General features: G+C 45.6%; 1 protein-coding gene across 5 annotated transcripts in view; it reads left to right on the top strand.

The window, feature by feature from the left end:
- Positions 1–26661, top strand: part of NAV2 (neuron navigator 2) — a 771558-nt gene that overhangs the window by 670114 nt on the left and 74783 nt on the right. For 4 of the 5 annotated variants that reach the window (XM_023191516.1, XM_023191514.2, XM_023191515.2 and 1 more), the window contains 6 exons: positions 9973–10111; positions 18000–18291; positions 19037–19739; positions 22773–23240; positions 23879–23944; positions 25337–25381. In XM_023191516.1, coding sequence (XP_023047284.1) covers positions 9973–10111; positions 18000–18291; positions 19037–19739; positions 22773–23240; positions 23879–23944; positions 25337–25381 — 1713 coding nt within the window. The remainder of the gene's footprint in view (positions 1–9972; positions 10112–17999; positions 18292–19036; positions 19740–22772; positions 23241–23878; positions 23945–25336; positions 25382–26661) is intronic. The other variant, XM_023191517.2, reaches the window with a different exon arrangement.

The raw sequence follows: 26661 nt of genomic DNA, 5'->3' as shown, positions 1-26661 counted from the left end.
AGAGAGAGGTGGCTTGCTTATAGTGGTGGTTTTTTTTGTTTTTGTTTTTGTTTTTTTTTGAAGCAGAGTCTCCCTCAGTCACCCAGGCTGGAGTGCAGTGGCGCGATCTCGGCTCACTGCAAGCTCCACCTCCCCGGTTCACACCATTCTCCTGCCTCAGCCTCCTGAGTAACTGGGACTACAGGCGCCCACCACCATGCCCGGCTAATTTTTTGTATTCTTAGTAGAGACAGGGTTTTACTGTGTTAGCCAGGATGGTCTCGATCTCCTGACCTCATGATCCTCCCGCCTTGGCCTCCCACAGTGCTGGGATTACAGGCATGAACCACCGTACCTGGCTGGCTTGCTTATAGTTTTAACTCAAGTAACTGTTTCTTCTTTGGTGTGGGAAACTTTGAAGTCCCTCAGAGTCTAATGAACACATGATGAGTGTTCATTAAAATGTGTCAAATGAATAAATAAATGGGATGATTGAACACTCATGTATCTGTATTTAAATCCCAGCCTCAACATTTCTTAGTTGTATGACCCTTGGGACTATTTTCTCCAATCCTCAATTGCCTCATCTGTAAAATGGGTATAGTGATAATATTTATCTAATGGTACCTGGCAGGAAACATGTTACATAACAACAGAGCCTCACACATAGCAAGCCGTTAATAAGTGTTGGTGATTATTTTTATCAGAGTTTGGAGGATTAACTGAAATAAAGTATGTAGTACAGTTAGCACAAGGTCTCACAACTGTAAATGTCATTAAGGTTGGCTATTATTATCATTTCCACATAGGCTACAAAAGGTAGGACTCTGCAGGAGCCCTGCTTCATTCTTTGAAGGTGGATTTTCTTAATAGGCCCCAGCAGTAGTTAGAGGAGGTGATGCTCCTGAGCAAACCTCCTGGGGAGGAAATAGTTAACATACCTGTTTGGTGGGAAATGTAGGTAGCCAAACCCTTCCTCTTCCCCAGGGGTTACTACTAAGCCTACAGTTAGGCTTGCTCACTCATCCACACCAAAGGATCTCATTCTGCTCGGGCCCTGGGGTTTCACGGGAACAATTGCCTTGAACAATAGCCAGAAAACAAGTTCCACCAGTCTGGACTTTTTTGCAACTGAATGCAGCTGTCTGGCAGGGGGCATGGGCCAGCCCTGTAAATGGGCTCTGCCTTGATTCTGGAGCAGAACTGGAAAATTGAGCAGGTAAGGCCTGGATGCAGCTGGTCACAGCTCCACAGTGTGAGCTTAGTCACCTGGAAAGAGGCAGACAGAGGGGCGGGGGCTGGCCCAGACTGTTTCCAAGGACTGTAAGGGCCTCCTGGAAGCCACCCAGCCTTTGGAGTTTGGGGAGGATTAGGATCCTTGCTTTGTGAAGACTGCTTTTCAGAACCATAGTTAGAGAACCTCATCTCTGCTAACTGGCTGTGGTTTTGTTAGTGAGTAGAGAGGAACTAAAATATATCTACAATCTGATTTTTTTACAGCATCATTTAGCATGCCTTTCCCTTGAATAAACAACATTATCTCACAGGGAGTTCATTTGAAAGGTGTAATGACCCTCCCTCCAGATCCTTCAGTAACTCCTCCTCTCAGAGTCTTTTGCTGAAAGCAAGGGTGTGTATATCCTAGTGGAAAAATCTGTTTAATCATCCCTGGAACCTTGGGATTCTATTTTGCTTTTTTGCTTCATGAGAGATGAAATTGTAAACATAATATCACATTAATTCAGGGCCATTACAGATTCTTGCTCCTTTTAGATACCTCTCTGGAAAAGCTTGATATTAAAAATGTATCTATATTAAATGTGGTTTCTCAGGGGTCCCAGTGAAGTCTGGTTTACTTTCTCAGTTCTGTGGAATTCTCACTCCTCATAACAGTGGAGCAAAATAGATGTGTGAAGCTGAAATAATTTGTGCTTCTTTCACCTGCATTTTTCATAGCAAATCGCTTGTGTTGGGGTTGTTAAAATTGTGCTTTAAGCCCTCTGAGTGGCATTTGGATTCCTGACACAGTGATGTCAGCATCCCTTCTAAGACTGAAACTGAATCTCCTGGTTTAATGGGCCCTTCCATGTCTGAATGGATTTTCTGGTCACTTTTGTAGGGGCTTTTCCCTTCACATCTGTATTTCTCCAAGAGGTAGTAGAGAAACAGCTGAAGCGGTGAGAGACTTGATTCTGGTTAAAATGCTGCATGTTGGCCAAAATGGGGTCTGTTCTTGATACACTTGGTGGCTGCGGGCAGATGGAGGTTCTTTTTAATTAAGCTAGCTAACAGATTTCAAAGCTGATCTGTATGTACTGTAGCTATGTGCTGCAATCTATAAGATACTCACTAACCGTGCCATCTTTCCGATGAGCTGGAAGGCTGCTTGCAGTCATTCTACCGTGGTTTGAGTCTCATCCTTCTGATGAACTCTGCATCCTAAGCCTCCTTTCCATCCAGGGGAAAATGGGAGTGGAATAATATACATAATGTACCTCCTACAGTGCCTGGCATATTTGGTAATGCTGTAAATGGTGGCTTTACATATTAGGCAAGATTGTGTCCTCTTTCTTTGGATAAATAGCGTGGTCTGGTGCAGACACTCTATTGTGAGTCGAGTTGTAACACCTCTATACCAGAGTTTGCAAACTCAAATTGCAGGACCAAGCAGGTAGCACATGTGAACTGAAAGGCTCCCATGGGGATCGTATCAAATGAGAGAACATACTTCTGTCTAAAAAGGGCTGCTAACTACTCAGGGCTAGCTAAAAATAATAATCTGAGAGGTGAAATCAGCAATGAAAAAGCCCAGACATTAGAAAATGGAGTTACCTGTTTGGCAGCTTTTACTGAACGAGGGGAGACCATTCAGTGTGGAGACCTGCAGTATGCCCACTTGCCTTTGTACCAACTTTTCTCTGAGCATAAATGTAAAGGATGTCCATTGGAAAGGAACCTTTGGGATGGCTTAGTCCAGCTACTCCATTATAAAGAAGAGAAGACTGGGGCCTGGAGAGGATGTGTCTTGTCTGAACCCTCATGGGTGATAGTTCTGTGGAACCCTGGAGCAAAGGCCTGGCTCTCCATGCTCCTGGCCCTTGCCACGTCCATGCCTTGAAGAAGAAAGCAGCATTGCTAAAAGCATTGGTGGGCCTGGGCTTTGGAATGCTGCGGGAAGAGCTCCTTGTGCTCTAACTTGGCTGGTGGCTTTAGGAGATTTGGGAGGCTATAGAAGTGATGTTTAGAACCAGTGTTGTTTCCACTTGCTGCCCTTTGCTCATCTCCCTGTTTTATGTTTTCATTTATGTCTAAGCTATGTTGTCTATTATGTCTACTGGGTTTATGGTCAAGGCAGGGAAAACTCTGAATTATCACTTTATCCCCACCGCCTCACACAGTGCCTGGCACACAGGGGCAGTGGCTCAATGAATGAGATGAACAAGTGAATTCAAAGCCCCTGGCTAAGAGTCTAAAAATGTTGAGTTTATGAGAAGAAACAGAAAATGTTCCATGAAATTCCTTCCACCTACACATTGGCTAAAAATAGGTGAAGGTTATTTTAAAATCTGATCACTTATAACTCCAGTTACGTTATTATCTCTGACTTGATCAATGTAGGACATTTCATTAGTAGAGAAAAAGGTACATGGCTGTGATCTGGCTAGGAAATAATGCTTTTGTGTTGATTGTTCTGATGAATCAGTGGAAGTATCTTCTAGCCATTTCTCTAGCTGTTTCAGCCAAAGAAGTTAGGCATATCTGTGATAGGTTGTCTTAAAATTATTAAAAAACCAAAAAGATAGGGAAACCAGCCAAGCTCTTAGTTTGGAGGAGCTGTTATTCCTGTTAGTTTCCAGGAGGAGGCCCTGGGGTTGTTTTGCTTATTTCTCAAGGTTGTCAAACACAATGCTATCTCCACCAACATTTTCAGAGCAATTTTGGAACTGCTTTGAAAGTTTTATGGTGTAGAGTGAAGGTGAACTGGAGTGGCAAAAACTGGTGAGGAGCCGGGCGCCGTGGCTCAAGCCTATAATCCCAGCACTTTGGGAGGCCGAGACGGGTGGATCACGAGGTCAGGAGATCGAGACCATCCTGGCTAATACGGTGAAACCCTATCTCTACTAAAAAATACAAAAAACTAGCCAGGCGAGGTGGCGGGCGCCTGTAGTCCCAGCTACTCGGGAGGCTGAGGCAGGAGAATGGCGTAAACCCGGGAGGCGGAGCTTGCAGTGAGCTGAGATCCGGCCACTGCGCTCCAGCCTGGGCGACAGAGCGAGACTCCGTCTCAAAAAAAAAAAAAACTGGTGAGGAGAGAAGATGCCACCTTGGGTTCATTTATTCTTCTAGTCATTCATATAAAAATCATTGATTCATTCAAAAAATGAAATCTGCTTTAATACTTTTTAGAATACCTTATTTTTAAGAGTGCTTTTGTGCCCAAAATATAACTTCTTAGAGAGTTAACTAGGATTTAATATTTAATTGAAGTTTTAGGTTTTTTATCTGGATTTTCTTACAAATTTCATCTGTAAAACAAGTATTTTTTTCACAAATTAAGATCATTTTCACTTGTTATCAGTTAGTACTTTATTAATTCAGGCAACAGATTACACTTACCTGCAAAATTAGTACTGTTTGAAAGCTTGGATAATTAAATTTTATTAAATATTTTAGACTGCATTTGTAAAGTTAACATACATGGTTTCCTTAAGCTCTTCAGATGTCTGACAGGGTAGATTTACCAACCAAACAAGCAAAATCTTTCTAAGCACTTAAGCAACTCTTGCAAATCAAATAAATTAAAGTTACAAATGTCGTAAATTATTATCATAAACATTTCAATTCTTTTTACAACCTTAATCCAATTCTTAAACATTTCAGCCTAAAAGTCTCAAGTAAAAAATCAATAGTCATTTAAAATTGAAATCACAAGACTGTTTTGTCAGATCCTGTTATATGCTGTGTATTCTTTTACATGTTAAAAATACATACAGATTAACCCAATGATCACAAAGCCTTAATCTTAATATTATGATTCACTTCATCATTCTTTTTCATCTTTTTAAATGTTTCCCAGATTTAAAACCACACAATATGAAATGAGGGTAGTCGATTTATCATCTCAGGTGGGCTCAGCGCCATCATACGGTTTTTCTCCATCAGCTTCAGGACCAGGACATAGGAATGGTCAAATCCTCCTCCAGGAATGATGGTTCCAGAATCATAGCTGAGTACACTGTAGTTCTTTCTGCTGTGTGATCGGGGTTCCCAAGCCACCTCTCTGGAATTTCATTTCACCACATAGTAAACATGAATTCTCTAGGTTCCTTTCAAGTTGCTATCTTAATCAGTTTTTGTAACTGCTTTCAGCATTTATTGCCTGATTTGGGTCAGTGGACTTTTGTGCCTCATCCCAGGTTGTACCTAATTTCCTTTGCCACTTGATTAGATTCAACCAGTGTCCTTACTGCCTGAGTGAATTCTGCATGCTTTCCACATTTTTCCCGTCTGACTCTCAGCCACATGTCTGGAGTTATTTTACAAACAAATTACGCTTCCCCATTAGTTAGCATGAGTATGCCAAGTGACAAAAAGCAAAAGAAAGGAATTTACTATTTCTCATGGCTGGCTCTCCCAGGGATGCTTCTGGCTTTCAGTATGGCTGGATAAGGGCGCTCAAGCAATGTCAAAGGCACACTTCCATCCCTCTCAGCTCTGCTTCCCTCTGTGCCAGCTTCCTTCTCAGGCAAGTGAGAATCAAGTAGCCACTGGCAGCTCTAGGCTGTATTGCATTTTTCTTCATTTTTGCTTTTTTTGTGTGTGTGCTTCATCCTTCTCAGCGTTTTCTGTGTAGTCACATAAGTTTGGGGAATGCTCCTTTAGGCAAAGTTATAGTGATCTTTACTGGACTTCACAGCTGTTAAAATGCTGAGGTACTGTTTACAGTGTGAATCTCCAAGAAGGCAGGAGATTCCACATTCCCTTCTTAGGGCAACATTCTTATCACAGAGCATCTAGTAGAACTGGTTTCCCCCAGAATACATCTGCAAACTCACTGGCCTAATCTTGGTGGCTCATGATCGTTTGTACCCTGAATGGGAAAAGGACAAGTTAGAACTAAGTGACTTTATGTCAAGATGAACTTGCTAGTATCCCAGAGATCCGAAAGCAAAGGAGACATGGCTGGTTTTCCAGCTGCAGGGGCAGCTTCGGTTTCTGGCCACAGACAGCTCTGGCAAATATCGAAGCTGCCCTTGCTCATCGTGGCCTTCCCTCGCGTCACTCCCTTCATCCGCATCATAAGTGACCCCCACTCCCACCCATGGATTAGATCCCAGGCTTCCCCTCTTCTGGGTGGCTCAGTTACAAAGGCTTCCTGTGAACTCAGGGTAAGCCCCCCAGTACTCCAGGCACTGACATGGGAAGAATCCTGTGTATCAAGGGCCACATGCCCCTCTGGAATATTATCTTGGTGTTGAAAGGACACAGGGGAAGAACGGTTACAATTTCAAAGCACAGAATTTGGGACTTGGATTCATGAGCATCTGTTACAACTGCTCTCCTTCCTCCCTGCCAGCCGCGGTCCTCTCCCACCATTCCCCTTTCTTCTTCATCAAATTATGAGAAATTTTAGATACATTAAATTCCTAACCCCAAAGAGCAGGTGCAAGAAAAGACCCATTTAATCACTAGAACAAATTTGAGTCCTTTTCCATCTGTGATGCCACGCTTTCCCCATCAGATCCTCCTGTGGTTACCAGCCTAGGCGAAGCAGGCACAGAAGCTGTGACCCTGCAAAGAATCAGTGGGCAGGGAGCTGGGCTTAGAATCCTCTACTAGTGGCAAGTTTGCACCAGAAACTTGCTCTGTCTCGCCTCTGCACGTTGAGTTCATCAGGAGGTATTTAAGGAGCATGGACTATGTCTCTGGAGATGGAAGGGATGTGGCCCACCGAATGAACTTGACATTGCTGCCGCATTGCCCCTCAGTCCTCATGGCCTCAGTTTCTTCATTGTGAAACACCCTAAGAGTGACTGTGAGAGTATGTGCAAATGTTGAATAGTTTGGCATGTGGCACAGGCTCAGTGAACAGCCATTGTTGCTACAGAAGGCAGCATGACAAGACTAGAAGGAGCGCATATTCTGCAATTAGACATTTTGCTTTTTAAACCCAGTTCCAACATGGAATGGCATCGGTCAGTGTACTTACTCTTTCTGCCTCTATTCCTTCATTTATAAAATGGACAGGATGATACCTACCTTGCAGGTATGATATGAGGACTGGAGAAATCTATAACAATAGATTTAAAGTATCCAGCACAATGCCTGATCCATGATAAGCACTTAGTTGTTATCGCTAAGCAGGCCCCTGCATATATTTGGAAGATAGGACAACCCTTTGTATAGAGAATAGCTAGAAAACTGCCTAAGAGTGTATAGAAGCAAATACAAATGACACTATGTAGGAATTCAAAGTAGGAGATGATGTGGGTGGGCTGGAGTATTTGGAGAAAGCCTTAAAGGAAGAACTTGGAACAGGATGGAGGGCTGGGCACAAGAAGTAGAATTACAGGAGTGAAGTGTGCAGAGTTCCAGAGCTGCTGGACCCTTGTGGATTCATCCACAATAAGCCCCTTTTGAGCCCTCATTCTCCCTGCCTCATCCTCCCTCCTTGGGACCACCCTCACATTCCCCTGCATTTCTGCGCGATATTCCAGATTGGGTTTTGGAAGCCAAATAGTGTTGAAGGAGAAGGTGACGAAAACAGGTTTTTAATAAGCCTTTGTCTTCCTGCCTGATCAGCAGAGCTCAGGATGTACGGGCAGGTATCTTCCAAGCTGCTGGAATGAATTAGAACTTTGGGGTTATGTGTGTGTGTGGCAGATGTGCTCTTGGCTTTCAAATCTCAGCCACTCAGCATTTCCCAGGTTCCACGCTGCCACTTTGTAGGGCTTTCAGCAAGACAGTGGAAGACTGAGTGCTAGAATAATGAGGATAAGTCAATGGTTTGGTATCAGATCTGCACTCCTGCTGAGTGGCCTTGAACCAGGCTGCCTGGCCTCCCAAGCCTGGCTTCCTCCTGAGAAAGTGGGCTGTGTCACATCTGGTGTGTGCTGAGAATTGACATAATACAAAACCGTCTGCAGTCACAGTAAAGAGGGTAGTTGGTTCTGGAATCAGAATGGCTGGATCAGGATCCACTCCGCCTCTTCCTAGCCCTCTGACCTTGTACAGGGTATCTATTTTTTTCTTAGCCTCACTTTCTCTACCTGTGCAATAGAAAAACAGTAATACTTACGCTTTCTCCCTATAGGTCAATTAGAGTAGTGTCACACTGATCTTGGAAGCTTGCTTGATTGTCTACTCGACTTCTCACTTCTATGAATTTCGATTAGCAAGTTTTGTTGTTGTTGTTGTTGTTATTTTGAGACAGAGTCTTACTCTGTTGCCCAGGCTGGAGTGCAGTCGTGCGATCTCAGCTCACTGCAATCTCTGCCTTCCAGGTTCAAGCAATCATCCTGCCTCAGCTTCCCAAGTAGCTGGGATTATAGGCATATGCCACCAAGCCTGGCTAATTTTGTTGTACTTTTAGTAGAGATGGTGTTTCCCCATGTTGGCCAGGCTGGTCTCGAACTCCTGACCTCAGGTGATCCACCCGTCTTGGCCTCCCAAAGTGCTGGGATTACAGGTGTGAGCCACCATGCCCAGCCCTCGATTAGCAAGTATTTATTGACCGCTTGCTTCATATCTGCTACCCCATAGCAAAAAATGAGTAAATGCCACAGGGTGATGTGACAGAGTGTGACAGGCTTGATGGGTAGTGAGGTTGTTTTTCTGAGAAGGTAATACTTCAGCTGAGATCTGAAAGATGAGAGGAGGCAGGGACAAGCGTTCAGAAAGAGGGACAAGCAGCACAAAGCCTCGAAGAGAGCAGCCTTGGCTTGAAAGGAACAGAAGTGCATGTGATCAGAGCCAGTTGCAGTGGAGAGGGGTATGAAACAGGACTGGGGTAGGAGGCAAGCTTAGAGGGTCTTGAGGGGCCATATAGAGAGTTTGGACTCTTAATTATCTGAGAATCAACTCAAGGGTATTAAGCAGTAGAGCGACAGGATATTCTGACTGCTGCGGGGGCGGGGGGATGGACAATTAGGGAGCAGAAGCAGATCATAGAGACCACCTGGCCTTTTAACAGTAACCCAGGCACCGTCAACAGCACCATGAACTACAGGGTGGCAGTGGGGGCAGAGAACTACACGTTTGGATACGTTTTAGAAGCAAGGTGATAGGACCTGGTGCTAGATTAAACGTGGTGGTGGTATTGGCAGGTGGGAAGATGGAAAAGAAGAAAAAAGAAAGAAAGAACCATTGCTAGGAGATTGGACTTAGGCAGCTTGGGACTGACTTCATTTGGTTGGAGGGTTGGGAAATGAAGAACATCTATTTTAGATGTATTTGGGGACATTCTTAGAGTTAGAGCTGCTAACCAAGTTGACAGGTTTCTCCTGACTGTTGCCGCTCTCCCTCCCTCGGCGTTTCATTCCGGGAGTGAAGTCTGCAGAAGTCATATAGCAGCTTCTGCCCTCTGACCCCGACAGGTGCCTGCTCCGGAGTTCTTCCCTGCATGCGTTTAGCTCTAGTCTCCAGACTCACTGCCCCTACTCTGCCACTAGGCCTGGGAAGGAACAAATTGGTTTCCATAAAGTTCCCAGGATGAAGTTGAGGATGGGGTAGGACATGGGTAGTGTCTGTAGCCACCCCTGCTATGGAAGCACTTAGTTTGTGGAAGGTACCTGTCAGCCTCTTCACCCAGCTTCCAATCCCAGACACCAAAAATTGACATGGAGAGGAGTCACATCTGAGGCAAAAGAGCTTTGTCCGGGGCTTCGTGGCAAAGATTGGATCTTTTCGGGGATAGTGTGTGTTTGTCTATCATCAGCCTGAACTGGAACAGCCTGAGGTTTTGGTGCTCAGGATGTGTGTTTGTCTTGGCAGCTGGGATGACAGCAGCTCCGTCAGCAGTGGCATCAGCGACACCATAGACAACCTCAGCACTGATGACATCAACACCAGCTCCTCCATCAGCTCTTATGCCAACACACCTGCCTCCTCTCGAAAAAACCTGGACGTGCAGGTGAGGAACACAGGCCCTCCTGGGCTCCTCCAGCAGCCCCTGGGAGCAGGGAACCTTGGGCTTGTGGGATAAGAGGGCCATTTGGGGCAAGCAGAATCTCCAAGTTGATGAGATGAGGCCCAGCCTCCTGCTGCCTCTGCTCTCACCTCCTGACCCTGACCTCTGTCCACAAGGGAGGGGTCAGGCAGGGGGTGGTGGACACGGGAGCAGGGAGGCTTCACCACCCTCACTGTGTGGGCTTGTGAAATCACTCTTCCTCCCTGGACCTTGGTCTCATAATTTGTTTAAAAACAACAGAAAAGGATGTTGGACTTCAGCAGTGTTCGGCCTGGAGTGTGTGTCTCTTATTTGCCGCAGCGAGCCACTGCTATCAGGCACGTGTCTCATCCCTCTAGGAGGATGGGGTGGAAATAAAGATTGAGAACCCCGGACCGGAAGGCCAGGATATCCTGACCTGTGGTTGAGAACTCTCAGTCTCTGGGTTACATTCCCCTGCTGACGTGTTTTATTTGGCCCACAGTATTACCCTTCTTTTAAACTAGATTCCCTGTCAAATTTTTAGAATTACATTATTTCACATGAAAATGTCTTTCTGGTTGCTCTTGAGAAAAACAATGATATTGCTTCCTTGAGCCTACATTCTCCATGTGGTGGCAATCAACAGATGTCCCAGTATCCAACCCCCTTAGACCTGCCACTCCTGCTCCAGTGTGCACAGCTGCTACCTGCTCGCCAGCTGTAATCCTTAAATTACCTGCCTGACCCCAAGGCACTGGAGTTTTCCATTCCTACTTTAAGCCTTCAGATTTCACATTTCAAATGTGGTATAGTTTCATGTGGACGTGTTCACTGACCCTCAGACCATTGCTTCATGATTGGCAAGGGATGGTTCTGAAAGGCCCATTTTACTAGTGGAAAACTAAAGTGCCATCCTCACAGCTTGTCCCCAGTTTGGGACTGACCAGCAAGAGGACTGGCCAGCTGTGGTGGGCAGTGGCATAGTAGGCTGGAATTTTTTTCATGGTTGATCCCTCCCACTTGTAGGTACCCCTCCCCCATCTTTGGCGAACCCTTGGGAAAATCTGTTTGGGAGAAAGTCTCAGAGCAACCTTGCGGGGGGCAAAACTAGCACTGCCCCGTCTTTCACTCCCTTTCATAGCCTCTTCCTTTCTCAACTGTGCTTTACTTTGTACAGATAAGAGCTGATTTGGAAATCGATTTTCTTTTAAAGGTGTCTCTTTGACAATAGGGCGAAAAAAAAGGATGTATCAGAGTGTGGGAGTAATTCTGTCCCAGAGAAATGGAAATGTTTACTGCCTGATGAAATACATTAGGTGTTGCCCCTGGGATTCCCAGTTACTTCTTGCATTCTTCTTTTGAGCCAGACTTTCTGGTTATTGTTCAGAAACCCAGCCTAGTGATGGGTCGTGGTAGTTGTTTTAAGAAACAAAAACTCCCCATATGACTAGAAAGGGGGTCATGAGTAACGCTCTGTATCTTAATATGAGCAGTGGTTATGTAAGTATGTTAATTTTCTAAAATGTATTCAAGCTATGTATTTAAGATCTGTGTACTTTACTGTACAAAAAGTAAACAAACAAAACCTAGGCCACATTCCCAAACCGATCACTGTTTGATCAGTGATTAGATGCAAGTCAGAAGTGCCCAGCCAGGCTACTGGCTGCCACCTACTATACGCCAATTGTTTACAATAGACACCAGTTTTCCTTTTCTTGTGAACACTAATTTATTTTTTTCCTGAGGCTCATTGTATATTCAAGATAAGAAAAACCAGACTGTCCTTAGATACTAAGGAGAGAACCAAGGAATTGCTCACCTGCATCTATGTATTCTGGAGGCAGGCTATTTATTAGAGAGATCTGTGAGGTTCCCTTTTTGACTTACAAGGTAGGAGAGGCTTGCTCCTGAGATGCAGGTGGAGCCAGTAAAACACTGTATTGGAAGAATGTCCTTGTCTTTGTTCCCTTCCTGCAAAGCTGGAGTTGAAATCTCTGGTTCCACATTGATAAACACCTCGGATTTGTACATGATTTCCTAGCTGATACAGTTGAATTTGGCTAATGCCAAGGCCTCAGCTCTTTAGACCAGCTCTTTGCTTTCATCTTGTAAATGTCACGTCAGAAAAGGTTGCAGGATTCTGCACAAACATGCCTTTTGATCAAGATCAGAAGTTATTTTAGGGGATGTAAATGGTTTACTATTCATTGGGTAGGTTTGTTTTTCCTATAAAACTACCTGATTTTAAAATATTGAAATGAAAACTAAAAAAAGTAGGTCTTAGAGTAAACTAAATGCAGATTACACCAATAGTTACTAAGATTTCTAATGCAATGGTTTCTTTAAATTGATTTTTAGTGACATACCCTTTGTTCCTGTCCAGGGAGCATCTCAAAATATTTGAATCAGCATAATTCACAGGCTCCCACCCTCCTCCCTCATATCACACTGAGGAATGCTAAGGGCCATTACTCCTGTCTGAGCCCCATCAGGCAATGGGAAGATGTGTGTTGCACCCTTCCCAAGAGCTGCGCCTTCTGTGCTCTGCCTCATTTGGGTTCCTGTCACATATTGGTTTACCCTGGAACAGGGGAGCAGCACACAGTCTGCCAGGCAAGACATGGGGAGGCAGGGAGAAGTGGCTCAGTGTGTCCGTCAGGAAAGCAAATTGAGGACAGGTTGCCTGCCTAGGTTTTTGCTGTTTGAAAAGCCTCTGAGAAATAACTAAAGCATCCCAGGAACAGGAAAGTTATTGTCTGGAAAACCTAAGAAACAGCCTCATGTAGCTGATTGAAAGAAGAGGAGACGGATCATTGGGAATGGAGATTCCCTTTGTCTTTGAGGGACTTCGCTATCACTGGGGACACTGAGGAGTAATGGAGAATGCCCCCCACAGAGCGCAGGTGCCCAGGTGCCCAGCTGTCCAGCACCAGCTCCTGTGCCCACTGTTTCCTCGGGGCCAGGCAGAGAATCCCCTGCTTCAGACCCAAGAGCCTCTTGAGCAACTCCTCCAGGAGAGCTGGTGAGTTCGGTTGGCCAAGCCGATTGCAGTGTCAGGGAGTAGGTGCGGACTTGGAAGCCAGATGATCTTGAGTTGCTCTCCTCACTCTTTGACATCCTTGGATGAACTAATCACTCTCTCCAAGCCTCTGCCTCCTCATCCATAACATGGCGCTAATTAGATGCATCTCCAAGGGTAAGTGTGAAAATAACAGGGAAATGCTTTATCAGCACATGCTTCTCTAGGTGCCTGAGACTGGATGGTTGCTCAGAAGTTACTTTCTTTCCTTCCTCCTTCCCTCCATTTCTCTTATCTCTCCCTCCCTTCCTCCCTCCTCTCCTTCCCTTCCTCCCTTCGCAGCCCCTGCCACCTGGGTAGCTGTTCCTCTGCCTCCAGACTCCATTCATGTCAGTAACTAAAAGTTGACTATGTTCTTAATATATTTTGTTTGTAGTCTCAAAGCAACTCATCTTATTTTGCAGTATTTTATTTTGAGGACAGATGTTGGTGGCAATGGGTTTTAACAAACACAGGCGACTCCCTCACATATTCATCGGTACATTCAGTATTTTCTCTCAGTTCTGTGGAAGGCACCATCCCAGGTGCTGAGGAGCAAAGATGCACACATCAAGATTTTCTCTCATTTTCAATGCCTGTGAAATCTTTAATAACATATGGGGAGGAAAAAGATAATTCCATGTCAGTTTATTTTTTGCTACTCAGGGAAATAAAATTCTGAATTATGTGGCAAAGATTCCTGTCTTGTGTGGCCTTGAATGACCCTAGAGCTCTCTAGATGTTGGCATGGATGTAGGGATGGGGTTTGGCTGGGGGTGAGGAGGGGTGCCCCCTTCTGCTCACCCACTGGGTAAGTTACTTTTCCTCTTCAGCCCTGTATTTTCCTGATGTGTAAAATGTGGATAATAACAGAGCTGAGAGGATAAGATGAGTTCAGGATGTATGTGGAGGGACACAGTGCCTGGCAGGATGACTGGCAGGTGATGATGTTGATGCTGATAATTATCTCTATGGTCACTGAGGCTCAAACGTGAGCCAGCTCAGCATCTAGATCTGCAGGGGATATGGCACAGGGAGGGAATATCCCTGCCTTCCAAAGGCCTGTGGCCCAGTAGCGGAAGAGACAAGTACCTGTTCTCCCTAATTCTAGACAAAAGCGGGATAAATGATAAAGATAGACAACAGAGTGCTGGGGATTTTCAGAGGCAGGAAAGTTGGTAATGAAAAGAACCACTGTTTATTGAGTCCTCCCACACTGAGTTCATTGAGTCCACCATCAATGCTGTAAGAGACCTATTTATTATCATCCGTGTTTTATACATGAGGTAATAAGTTCAGATAAGTGAGGCAATGTCCTCCAAGGTCATGCACAGCAAATGAGTGGCAGCACCCAGCACTTAAACCCAGATCTGTCAGACCCAAAGCCCACACTCTTCCCCCACATCATGCTCCTCAGGCCTCACCTCTTGCTCTCAGAAGATCGGCCTGCCTTCTGAAGTCCCTTGTGCGTGGCTTCTTTCCTCACCTTCCCGCGTAGATATCAAATGACTATATAGACTTCCAAGAACAGGCAGAAGAAAACCTTTCAGAAAGGAGGTACCATTGAGATGGGAACAACTGGCCGAGGCACGGAGGGGAAGGCAGGATAGAACTCTTCGTACATCCCCATGTGGAGGTCCTGCTGGCTGGCCCCGCTGTTGTGAGCTCTGGGAACAGAGAGGCTGTGACTTTCTCATTTTTAATCCTAAGGGGTGCCATCTTATAGTCTGGCACGTAGCTCATGAAGGATTCAGTGTAGAGCTGGGAAGGTGACCACCCTGGACCTAGCTAGGGAGATGTGATGGCTGGATGATTGTTCTTTCCAGAGAGAGAAAGTCAAGCCACATTCCCAGGCCAGGGGCATGTGCGCTTTCTCTGCCACTGATGGAATTGGAGTTGTATGGGTCCCACCCAGAGACTAGGCTAGAGCTATTCTAGAACTGGGGTTGGGGAGCCTGCCCGTATGGAAGGAGAATCTGCTGGGTATAGATATTAGGTGCTACTGAGTATGCACAAATGTATCATATACCTGGACTTATCCTCAGGGAGGGCAGTGTGGCATGGTGGTTAAAATGTGGGCTCTGCAGTTAGACTCCCTAAAATCCCTGCATCTCTACTTCCTCACTGTGTGATCTTGGGAAATTTTCTTTTCACTCTGTGCCTCAGTTTTGTCATGTGAAATTGAGACTATTAACTGTAATTTCCTCATAGGTTTTTGATAAGGATTAAATTTAATGATACATATCAAGCACTTTAGCTTCGTACCTGGAACATAGTAAGTACTTAATAAATCGTAGTTGTTAATGCTACTAGTATTAGCACCATTACAATTTGATTGGGGAGATATAAGTATAGGAACATTAAAAGAATAAATAATGCAGTAACCCAGGATGTGGCATGTGCTAAATTTTCAGTACCTCTTAGAGCATATTAGAATATGTTAAAATGTACTTGAATGTAAGCTCCATGAGGTTAATGATTTATACTTACTCATTGCAGTATTCGTAGTGCGAATAAGCTTTCCTGGCATGTAGTGGCACCCAATAAATATTTGTGAAGTGAATGTTCCAAAGCCAAGTTATTTTCTGCCTCGGGGCCTTTACACTTGTGGTTCCCTCTCCCTGGTATGCTCTGCCCCAAACCCTTCTTTTACTAAGTAAGTTTCTTCTCTTTCTTTAGGGTACTTCTTTTTGAGCTGATCACTGTCGCCTACCCACCTCGTTGTCGTCTAAATTAGGTCAATGTCTATATGTCTTTCTCAGACTGTTTGTCCTTTTCCTTATAATAGTCTTTGTAATCTACAATTACACCCTTGTTTGTATTTATTTATTCAATCTCTACTGCATTTAACTGAATTGTAAGCTCCACCATGGGTGGAAAATCAGTCTTATCCCCAGATTCTCTGACCCTCCGTAGTGCCTGGCAGACAGCAAGCATGGAGTAAATTCTGGTTGGATTAATGTACTGAAAGTGTTTAGAGGAAGGAAACTGACCTGAGGTAGCTGGGACAAAGAATGGGCAACTTTAGTTTCTGTAAGATTGAGATAAAGATATAAGAGTACTTGGTACTTAACCCTTTCTGATTAAATAGAAGCTGAGATCGGATAAGATAATTTTGTTAATGTCTGTTGTGGCCTGAAAAGCCTGTGTTCCTTGGCTGGTTCCTTGGCTCACTCATTCGCTCTTTAAGCTTTGAGTGAGCTCCTGCCCTGGGCCCACATGTAGGAACTCCCCTCTCTCTGTCCCTTGCCACAGCTGAATGATGAGCTTCTCACAGCCAGGAAGTGTGTGCTTGTCCTCCTCATATCTCTGAGGACTAATACTTAGCTGGAAAAAAACAAATGAAAGAGCTCACAAGGTGTCTGTAATGGACGAGTGGAATTCATAAGGGGAGAAGGCATTGGGGTGTTGTGGGGGAGGCAATTGAACTTGGGCTGCCTATCTGTTTTTAGCTTTTATCCCATTCAGCCATTGTATTCCATGGAGGAAGGCATTTGTTCCATTCTTGGATGACAGGCGTTAGGCAGATTCTTGCCAGGTGTTCATTTTAATTTCCTATCTTGCCTACTCTCGGTAGTTAAGCATTGCAAATATGGGACTGGTATCTTAGTATACCCACCCTGAAAGCACTTCTGACCTCCCTTCGCCATTTACTGTGCTGCTTCTCACTACTGACATTCTCCAACTGGCCTCAAACCCCAGGAGGCCTCCAAAGCATTCTGGTCAGCTTTATGCCTTTTAGCTGCAGGAGATCATTAACGTCACACTTCTGTCCCCTTCTGGGTTTCATGGCCAGCAGGTCAGGGCTCTTCCAAAGAAAGCTGGCTAATTATATCCCTTGTCAGAACAAAATCCCACAAGGGGAGCAAAGCAGTGGCGTATAAATAATGCTGAGGTCGGAGCAGGCACCATTGGCTCTCCACGTTTGGGGAAAGTACCATTTGAGGATGTGCTTCCCCTCAGCTCCTGGCTCTCCCTGATTTGAGTAGAACCAGCAGCCACCCTTGCTCACTTCCTCCCTTGCTTGGTGTGTTAGATCCAAAGATCTCACTGCGGTGGAGTGATGGGAAGAAGGCAGAACAAAGGGAAACGGGCCAGGAGACTGGATGCTGGTTAGAGATCAGCCACCAGAGTTGGAGAGGCTTGTTCAAGTGGCAGAAAATAGGTGGTGGCTGAATTCCCACTGCATCTCCATCTGCTCTGCCCCTTCCCCTTGCCAGGGTGCTTTCCTTCTTTTCTCCTGGGCCCCTTTTCCTCTCTTCCCTCACTCCTTTCTTCTGCTTTTCTTTTCTTCTTTTTTGAGACAGAGTCTAGTTCTGTCACCCAGGCTGGAGTACAGTAGTGCGATCATGGCTCACTGCAGCCTCCACCTCCCCGGAGTGATCCTCCCACCTCAGCCACCCGAGTAGCTAGAACTATAGGTGTGTGCCACCACACTCAGCTAATTTTGCTATTTTTTTGTAGAGACAGGGTTTTGCATGTTGCCCAGGCCTGGTCTTAAACTCGTGGGATCAAGCGATCCTCCCACCTCAGCCTCCCAAAATGTTGGGATTATAGGCATGAGCCACTGTGCCCGGCCACCTCATTCCATTCTAAGGATACAATGATATTATTTACTTTCCTCGGACCAAAAAAAAAAAAAAAAATCAGGCTTTCTGACTAGATAACCAGAGTACAAAAGTCCAAACATCTTTAAAGTAATGATTATTTTTCCCTTAACTGCTCCAGTGTTTTGGCATTTTTGCCCTTGGAGTGAGGGGCTTCCCAGCCTGGGATTTGGGAAGGACTAACTCAGAGAGTCTCTGTCCACAGACTGATGCTGAGAAGCACTCACAGGTGGAGAGGAATTCACTGTGGTCTGGTGATGATGTCAAGAAATCAGACGGAGGCTCAGACAGCGGCATAAAAATGGAGCCAGGTTCCAAGTGGAGGCGGAATCCTTCTGACGTGTCTGACGAGTCCGACAAAAGCACGTCAGGCAAGAAGAATCCTGTCATCTCCCAGACAGGCTCATGGCGGCGAGGCATGACAGCTCAGGTGGGCATCACCATGCCAAGGACGAAGCCGTCAGCCCCAGCAGGCGCACTGAAGACCCCAGGAACTGGTAAGAGGCCGGAGCTGTCTTGGCCCTACAGTTGTCATTTTGAAAACCAAGCCATAGTTAACTCTAGCAAGGACTTGACATTACAGTTGTCATTTTGAAAACCAAGCCATAGTTAACTCTAGCAAGGACTTGACATTATATATGTTGTCTCAGGATTTATACTCTGCTAACAACAAGCTTCCATACACTTTCACATCCCTACCTTTTTCTAAGTGGAAGTAAGTATGGGAGCCTCTTAAGCTCTGAAGACGGTTCAGCTGCATAGACATATTGAATTGGTTTAACTAGACACTGGGTGAGTTAATGCAGCCAGTTCAGGCTACTAAACAGCATGGATTTATGAGCTGTGGGTATGGTGAGTTGATGTTGTTCCTGACTTAGGGGATATTTATAAACAAGGGCAGGGGTATCCCCCTGGACATGTTAGGGACAGCCCTTTAATGGACAGAAGGTGAAAGGTCAGAAAAGGCAGGGGGTTATTTCCACCCAGACACATCAGTGATTGGCTGGCTTTGCTTTATCCTGGGTAAATTTAGACTGCTTTGCAAATGAGTAAAATTATTGACATTTCTTAAAAGGCTCACAGTACATTAGGAGAGTATATTATTTTTATAAAAAGCTCTTTCCTCTGCCTCCCCAAGGGAAAAGTGAACCAGCCCTTCAGAGGAGGGGAGCATCTTAAACAGACGAGATGGATGAGCAGGGCTCTTGGCTTGCAGGCTAATCTTGCTGATCTCTCTCTCAGGAAAAACAGACGATGCAAAGGTGTCTGAGAAAGGAAGGCTTTCTCCTAAAGCCTCCCAGGTGAAGCGTTCCCCATCAGATGCAGGCCGGAGCAGCGGTGACGAATCCAAAAAGCCCCTCCCCAGCAGCTCTAGGACACCCACTGCCAATGCCAACAGCTTTGGGTTCAAGAAGCAGAGTGGTTCTGCCGCCGGGCTGGCCATGATCACAGCCAGTGGGGCCACTGTCACCAGCAGGTCAGCCACACTGGGCAAAATACCGAAGTCGTCTGCACTCATCAGTCGGTCTGCTGGTCGGAAGTCAAGCATGGACGGGGCTCAGAATCAGGATGACGGGTATCTGGCCCTCAGCTCCCGGACAAACCTTCAGTACCGGAGTTTGCCGAGGCCCAGTAAGTCCACCAGCCGGAATGGGGCTGGGAACAGGTCTAGCACCAGCAGCATAGATTCCAACATCAGCAGCAAGTCCGCAGGCCTGCCAGTGCCCAAACTGAGGGAGCCTTCCAAAACAGCCCTAGGCAGCTCTCTACCAGGTCTGGTCAACCAAACAGATAAGGAGAAAGGCATCTCATCAGACAACGAGAGTGTGGCTTCCTGTAACTCGGTGAAAGTGAACCCGGCAGCCCAGCCTGTGTCCAGCGCGGCTCAGGCTGGTCTCCAGCCTGGAGCCAAGTACCCAGATGTGGCCTCCCCCACACTCCGCAGGTAAGTGAGTACATTAATGGTGCTGAGCAGAACCAGAACACAAAGAATGGATTTAGTAATTTCCTGTTTCTTAGTTGAAGCGCCCTCTGTTTTTCTCCACTTCAGTCGTCCGGTAAAGCTGTTTGGGCAGATCCTGCTGACAGTTTTGCAGTTGACTATTTTCCCATGTTGGGATGAAAAAGTTAGGCCTCTGGAATCAGTCATCTTGGAATCAAATCTTAGTTCCATTTTAATTAGCTGCCATATAACCTTTCTTAACAATTCTGCCTTAGTTTCCTCACCTGTAAAATGGGGATGATGATACCTTTTTGTCAGGGTTTTTGTAAAGATGCATCTTTGTAGCCATGTCTGGTTGTAGTATGCACTCAATAGAAGATAGTTACCGCTGGGCACAGTGGCTCATGTCTGTAATCCCAGCACTTTGGGAGGCTAAGGCAGGTGGTTCACGAGGACAGGAGTTCGAGACCAGCCTGGCCAATATGGTGAAGCCCCGTCTCTACTAAAAATACAAAAAAATTAGCCGGGCGTGGTGGTGTGCACCTGTAGTCCCAGCTACTCAGGAGGCTGAGGCAGAAGAATCACTTGAACCCGGGAGGCGAAGGTTGCAGTGAGCCAAGATCATACCACTGCACTCTAGCCTGGTGACGAACAAGATTCCATCTCAAAAAACACAGAAAAAGAAAAAGAAAAAATGTTAGCTACCATCCAACCCAGAATGAGGTCTTGATACATCCTTGGACCTGGGTGGGTAGCTCAGGGGAGCACATACTTTTTTTTCTTGTGTTAATAATTCTGCAACTGAGCTTCCTTGTTATGGCAAGCAGTGATCCTGACCAGCTCCTTCCTTTACTCACAAACCCCAGTGTCCCCACATACACTTTTACACTACTCCAGAATTCCAAGTCAGTCTGAAATTTTAACTTCTCCCTCCCCACCACATACACACACACACACACACCACTCTTAAAGAAGAAATGTTTCTGAAAAAGAGAAATTGATTTCCTATTACCTTAAATAGACATCATTTCCCCACATTTTCACACCGGGTGGAAGCTCTAGACATAAAAAAATTATTCACTCGTTTTAAGTTTCTTTTAAATTTATTCAACTTTTGCCTGTTTGTATTATCTTATTATAATATCCATTGGACCATTCTCAAACTACAACTGCTAGGTTACAGTTCGTCCTACTTTCCCAGGAAATTTCTTATAAGAAAGAATAAGTCCCAAGGAAAGAAAATCAAGCAGTGAGAAAATAAAAATTATAGGCACACGTATAATTTTTTGAGGATGAACAGGAATGTTTGAAAAGACTTCAGAAGAAGCATTCTACATGAAAGGTGTAATGAAGCAGTTCACTGTTCTTTGTCCAGACTTGATTATTAGAATTTCAGTAATGATTTTTTTTTCCAGGGGTAAGTCTGTTGGGCTGTTCTTTGTTGTTTTAACAGATTGCCTTGTAAATGAAAATTTTCTCTGTTTCTTGCCTCAAGTATTATATGTAATATTCACTCGTTGGTATTATAGATTTCCTTTACTAACTACAAAGTCATTTTACTAGACCCTTAGGCTAGTATAATAGAATGCTTGAAAATGCATGCAGCTCCTAGGGCTCTACATTGAACACCTTTTGGCCAATTCCTGGTGAATTACATTTATTCCTAAATCGTTGAGGTGTTCACAGTTCTCTTGATGTGTATTAGTATGGAGAAGAAAAATCTTTGGTGAAATGTGATAGATAACTCTCTTCAAATGATTTGAAGGACTAACAGACCGAAGATTAGACTTTTGTATAATAGTCATGCATAGCAGGATGAGGAGCAATATGCAAAAGTCAGAAAACAAAAGTGGATGAGATTAGGGTTTTCCAGTAATTGGAAGTGCTTGGCAATGGAGCAAGTTACCCTTTGAAGTAACGAGATCCCTGTCATCACTGGAAGTATGTAAGCATTCTAAAGCCAAGATTCTACATTAGGATATTTCACTCCCTGATTGTCACCAGACACAAAGTGTTTCCCTTCTGCTACCGCCACACACTGTAGTAAGGATTGATTGATTGATTGTCTTTACAATACTTGAGATTTATAGGACTGTTTGGAGAGGACAGAGATCAAACTGTCACCACTTTGAGCACCCAAGGCAACCTGCGTATCAGAAATATGTAGTAGTTTTGTCACTTGTGAGATACTCACTCCACACAGGTTTTAGTGAGTGTAATAGAGCCTTTGCATTACTAGAATGTGGACAATTCTCTGACTTTAAGATAATTTCAACATTCTACCAGCGAGCTCTCTGCCAGTGGAAGAGGGGGCATTTATGTCATTCCTTATAGGCTGATGGCATGTTTTGGGCCACGAGCAGGGGAGGTGATGTAGAATGACATTTCTGTGTATCTGTCACAGAGAACACGTGAACCCAACAAGATTTCCATGTATGACACTGGATAAGTAAGCTCTCTGGCTTCAAAATATACATCTTTCCTGTTGCGCTTTCTATTGTGGATAAATCTCTGAAGATACTTTTCCCAGGCCCCTCCAGATCTAGATTCATGCTCTTGATTCTATGTATTGTGCTCAGAGGTCAAGAAACCAAATCCCTTAGAGTTCAGCTGTCATAAACTGTGTGCCTGCTTTATGCCTGGGGCCGCGGAGACAGAGATGATGAAGACAACCATCTTCCTGGGCCAGGGCAATTTTCTCGTTAGTCTATTTATTGAAAGAAAGAGAAGCAAGATCTTGGCCCAGTGTAATGTGAATAGGCCTGTAGAAAATTATTACCCATGGCTCTTTGGCTCAGATGGAGTCAGAGTCTCCACTGCAGCTTAGAACTTGAAGACGGCAGCCTGTGATAAACTAGTATCTAGGCCCACTTTATGGCCGACCTTTCCCTGAAGTATCTTTAGCCATTTCAGTAGGAATGGCTGTGCTTCCTTCCCCAGGAATTCTCACCAACTCCTCTGCCCTACCCTTCTTTAATAGTCCGGTGCCCCTTGGCACAGCGTGTTCAACTTACACAACCCTTTGTCTCTTCACAGACTCTTTGGTGGGAAGGCTACCAAGCAAGTGCCCATCGCCACAGCTGAAAACATGAAAAATTCGGTGGTCATCTCCAATCCTCATGCCACCATGACTCAGCAAGGTAACCTAGACTCCCCGTCAGGCAGTGGTGTCCTGAGCAGCGGGAGCAGCAGTCCTCTCTACAGCAAGAATGTGGACCTCAACCAGTCTCCGCTAGCCTCCAGCCCCAGCTCAGCCCACTCGGCCCCTTCCAACAGCCTCACCTGGGGCACCAACGCCAGCAGCTCCTCCGCAGTTAGCAAGGATGGCCTGGGCTTTCAGTCTGTCAGCAGCCTCCACACCAGCTGTGAGTCCATCGACATCTCCCTCAGCAGCGGAGGGGGCCCCAGCCACAATTCTTCCACTGGCCTCATCACCTCCTCCAAGGATGACTCCTTGACTCCCTTTGTCAGAACCAACAGTGTGAAGACCACACTGTCAGAAAGGTTGGTGCTGTGCCTCTGGCTGCCTTTCTCAGAAAGACACCCTTCCAAAAGTAAAAAGATTAGCTTAGGAATCCCGAATGTCGAATAGCCTTTGCCTGTGAGATTTCTCTTTCTAATTACTGCTGTGTTTCATGGGGACGCCAGTTTGGGATGGAATCAAGCTTGGCTCTGCTCCCTGTTATCTTTTCCTCTGTGGTTATTCTTGGTGCTTGGAGCTGCTCAGTCTCTCGGGGGCAGATTTATGCTACCATTTGAAATGGCATTCAGCTTTTGAAATCCTTCAGTTTTATCCTGTTTGTTCATCAACAGCTTCTTTTCCCTCCCCTTGTAATTGTGCAAGCAGAGCGGGTGACTGGGTGCAGCCATGGAGCGTGGAGTAGGACGCTCTTTAGACAGCTGGGTAGATTTGTTGTCATCGTGGCAAACACCCTCCTCCTGGACTGATAGGAAATCGGGAAATTAAAAGTGTTCTCAGAGCCCTGGATTTCACTGCAGCAGGGATAAAGGTGTCCAGTTTCTGCATATAGGGAAGAAAGCGAGGATCAGCATGGGGAATGAGAAAAATGTATATAACAACACATCTCCTTTCTTCCAAGCTAATGTTCCTTCTCTTGTTTTCTACCTGCCTGGACTTCTAGCCCTCTCTCTTCCCCTGCTGCTAGCCCTAAGTTCTGCAGAAGTACTCTGCCCAGGAAACAGGACAGGTAATGACATTGCAGGCCGGGGACCCACCGAGCCTCTAGGTTCTTCTGCCCATTCATTGTCAAGCCAGATGTCTTGTGCGAGGCTGTTGGCCTAAGGCTCCTGCTTGTGTTTGTGGTTCTAGTGTACTTTGTGACACATGGACATGCCAGTGAGAGTCTATTCCTCTGTCTGCTAAAGCCCAGGGAGAGGTGGAGTTGGACTGGCCCCTTCATTCCCGTTTTGGGAAGGCAACCTCAAACCCTGCCACTTGATCTGGGGCAGCAGAAGCTCTCGCTTGCATCTCTTGTGGCCTCCTGTGGCATGTTCCTGCTTTTCAGCTTCCTTCCCATTCCTTTTGCCGCCCCCACCCCCAAGCCCAGAATTGACCTACCACCCACTGTGTAGCTTGGCCCTCACCTTTGTCTACCCCTCCCCATGCAGCTGCCTCTTTTCCCTTTCAGAATCCTTTGCTGAAGTTTGGCTCATTATGTCTTACAGACTGTTGTGTTCTGTGTGCCCATTTCCTGCGATGATAATGAAAAAGAATGTGTAGAGTGTTAAGACTTTACGAATGTACACGCTTGCGTTTGCCCCCAGCTGTGGGTGGGCCTCAGAGATGGATACTGACCTTAATGTTGTGGGGGAGTGATGGCTTGGCCAAACAAAACAAGCAGATGTTGTCTCCTGCCAGGAAAAAAAACAAAAAAAACAAAAAACCCTTACCCCATCAACAGTGAAAACGTTGTTTTTGTCAGCTCACAAACCAAGCCTTTAAACCGTTGGTCTTTAGAGATCCAAATGCTTTGACTTTATCAGCCAGCCAAGTTGTAACATGCCCCACCCAGGACTCAGCTCCTAGCTATGCCTGGGCCGCAGAAATGGAGAGGGACCTGGAATTCACTTCGTTACAGATGAATTCCAAATATGCAGACTGCTGGCCTCTTGAAACCTCCAGCAAGTCCCTTCTCCCACTTGAAGTCATTGCCAGTGGCATTTAGGGGGTGGGCCAGAGTTAGGGGTGTGGGGAAGTGGGCATCCCTCTCTCTGAGAAGCCATGTTGGTGCAGAGTGCCCCCGGGCAGCAGAAGGCACAGGACCTCTGCTTTGAGGTGGGGCAACCCCTGAGTTTTGCTTTGAATCTGTGGAAAAGGAGGAACAATTGGGGTTAAGGGACTCAGGCTTCCTGGTAACCTGGGGTAAAGTATGCGCTGGTGTCAGCTCAGGCTGAGGACTGGGTTTCTTTTGTTTTCCACGGATGCGGATGGGTTGCATTGCATGCCTAGCTGGATAAGGCACTTCCTGGTGATGTGCGCCTCTCTCTCCAGGGCCCTTAAGCCTCCTCCCTAGCTTTCCCTCTTCCTGCCTTCTGTGTGCTGCTCTGAAGTTCTTATTTTTGTTTTAACTTTCCTACAGTGACCCGCACCTTGATAGGAACACTTTGCCTAAGAAAGGACTCAGGTATCTGTGTTTCCCCCCTTGCATCTGTGCCATCTGTTGTGGCTTTGGAGCTTGGCTGTGTGACTCCTTCATGGCTGGTGGGGGTTTGGACTGGGCCGGGGTCCCCGCTTTGACCACCACAGCAGGACCTTTTGGATGACGGCTCCCCTTGCACCCTCTTGTTCTCACTCTCCATTTGTCAGCTTACTTGCTTGAACAGGGGCTGTGCTTTTTCAGGCTTACTGTGGTAAAACCATCTCATGAAAAACATCCCTGGGCAAGCCCAGGGAGCAGTCATTGCTACTTCTGGGGCCAATGGGTTTAATTTCTGAGCACTTCACCATGACCATTCTGTTCATATGGCTGTCTTCCAAGAGAAAGAACCTGACTTATAGCATACTGATTGGTAAGCTGGGACAAGAGCACAAGAGGAAAGGAGTATTTTCCCCAAATTTGAAAATACGTAACTTTTCTGCCCATACAAAATTGCTAGACAGATAGTTTGCACTTGTCTAAATATTCTAATGGAAAGTTGGTCCACTTTCAATGCCCAACAAGACCTGGGTGTGATCATTTTTTGGTGGATAATAAAGAAAAGACTCCCAGGAAGGACGGTCTTTCCATTCCTGGTAAGTGGTGGCTCAGGTTCATTTTTGATGCTAGTCCTGGCAAAACAAGATGCTATAAGTCACCATTGCTCACATCATCTATATCACTTTGCCAGTCAGAGAAACTTCAGTTTGCTAATGCCTCCCCCGTGATCTTGCTGTCTGATGGTTGCAGCCGTCATTTCTCCTGCTTTCTAAACACCACGTGCCTTGTAGCATCAGCTTCACCCTGCACTAAGCATTAAGTGCTTTCGCATAAAATGGAACTTGGAATGAAATGTTTCATTGCTGTCATGTATGTCTGTAGTTAATAACCTGCAGCTCTTAAGACTGAGAGCATTCTGAACAGTAACGTGAGGTAGGTATCAATGCTTCCTTTCAATGGGAGCCTCTGAGTAAAGCCGATGCTAAGAATCTAAGAAGGAAAGTATTAATATCTCCCAACAGTCGTCTTGCAGGAGGGAGTTGAGCAGTGTGGCCTTGGAGGGGGCCTTGGCAAGGCCTTTTTGTACTTACCAGTTTCAGTCGTGCCTATGAGCTGCTTGTCAGCAACCATGCCAGTGCCAGATGCTAAACTCACAGCCACTCTCACTGTGAGTTTGACTTTGATGCCCCACTGGTGCCCTGAGAGGAAGCTAACTTCTAAATGTTAACATTTTGAAGTGGTGGGTATACTTCTGTAGCAGATCTAGC

Source organism: Piliocolobus tephrosceles, chromosome 13 (assembly GCF_002776525.5).
Source record: "Piliocolobus tephrosceles isolate RC106 chromosome 13, ASM277652v3, whole genome shotgun sequence".
Classification (NCBI taxonomy): Eukaryota; Metazoa; Chordata; class Mammalia; order Primates; family Cercopithecidae; genus Piliocolobus; species Piliocolobus tephrosceles.
Note: the sequence above shows the minus strand (reverse complement) of the source record. Positions and strands in the feature narration are given on the sequence as shown.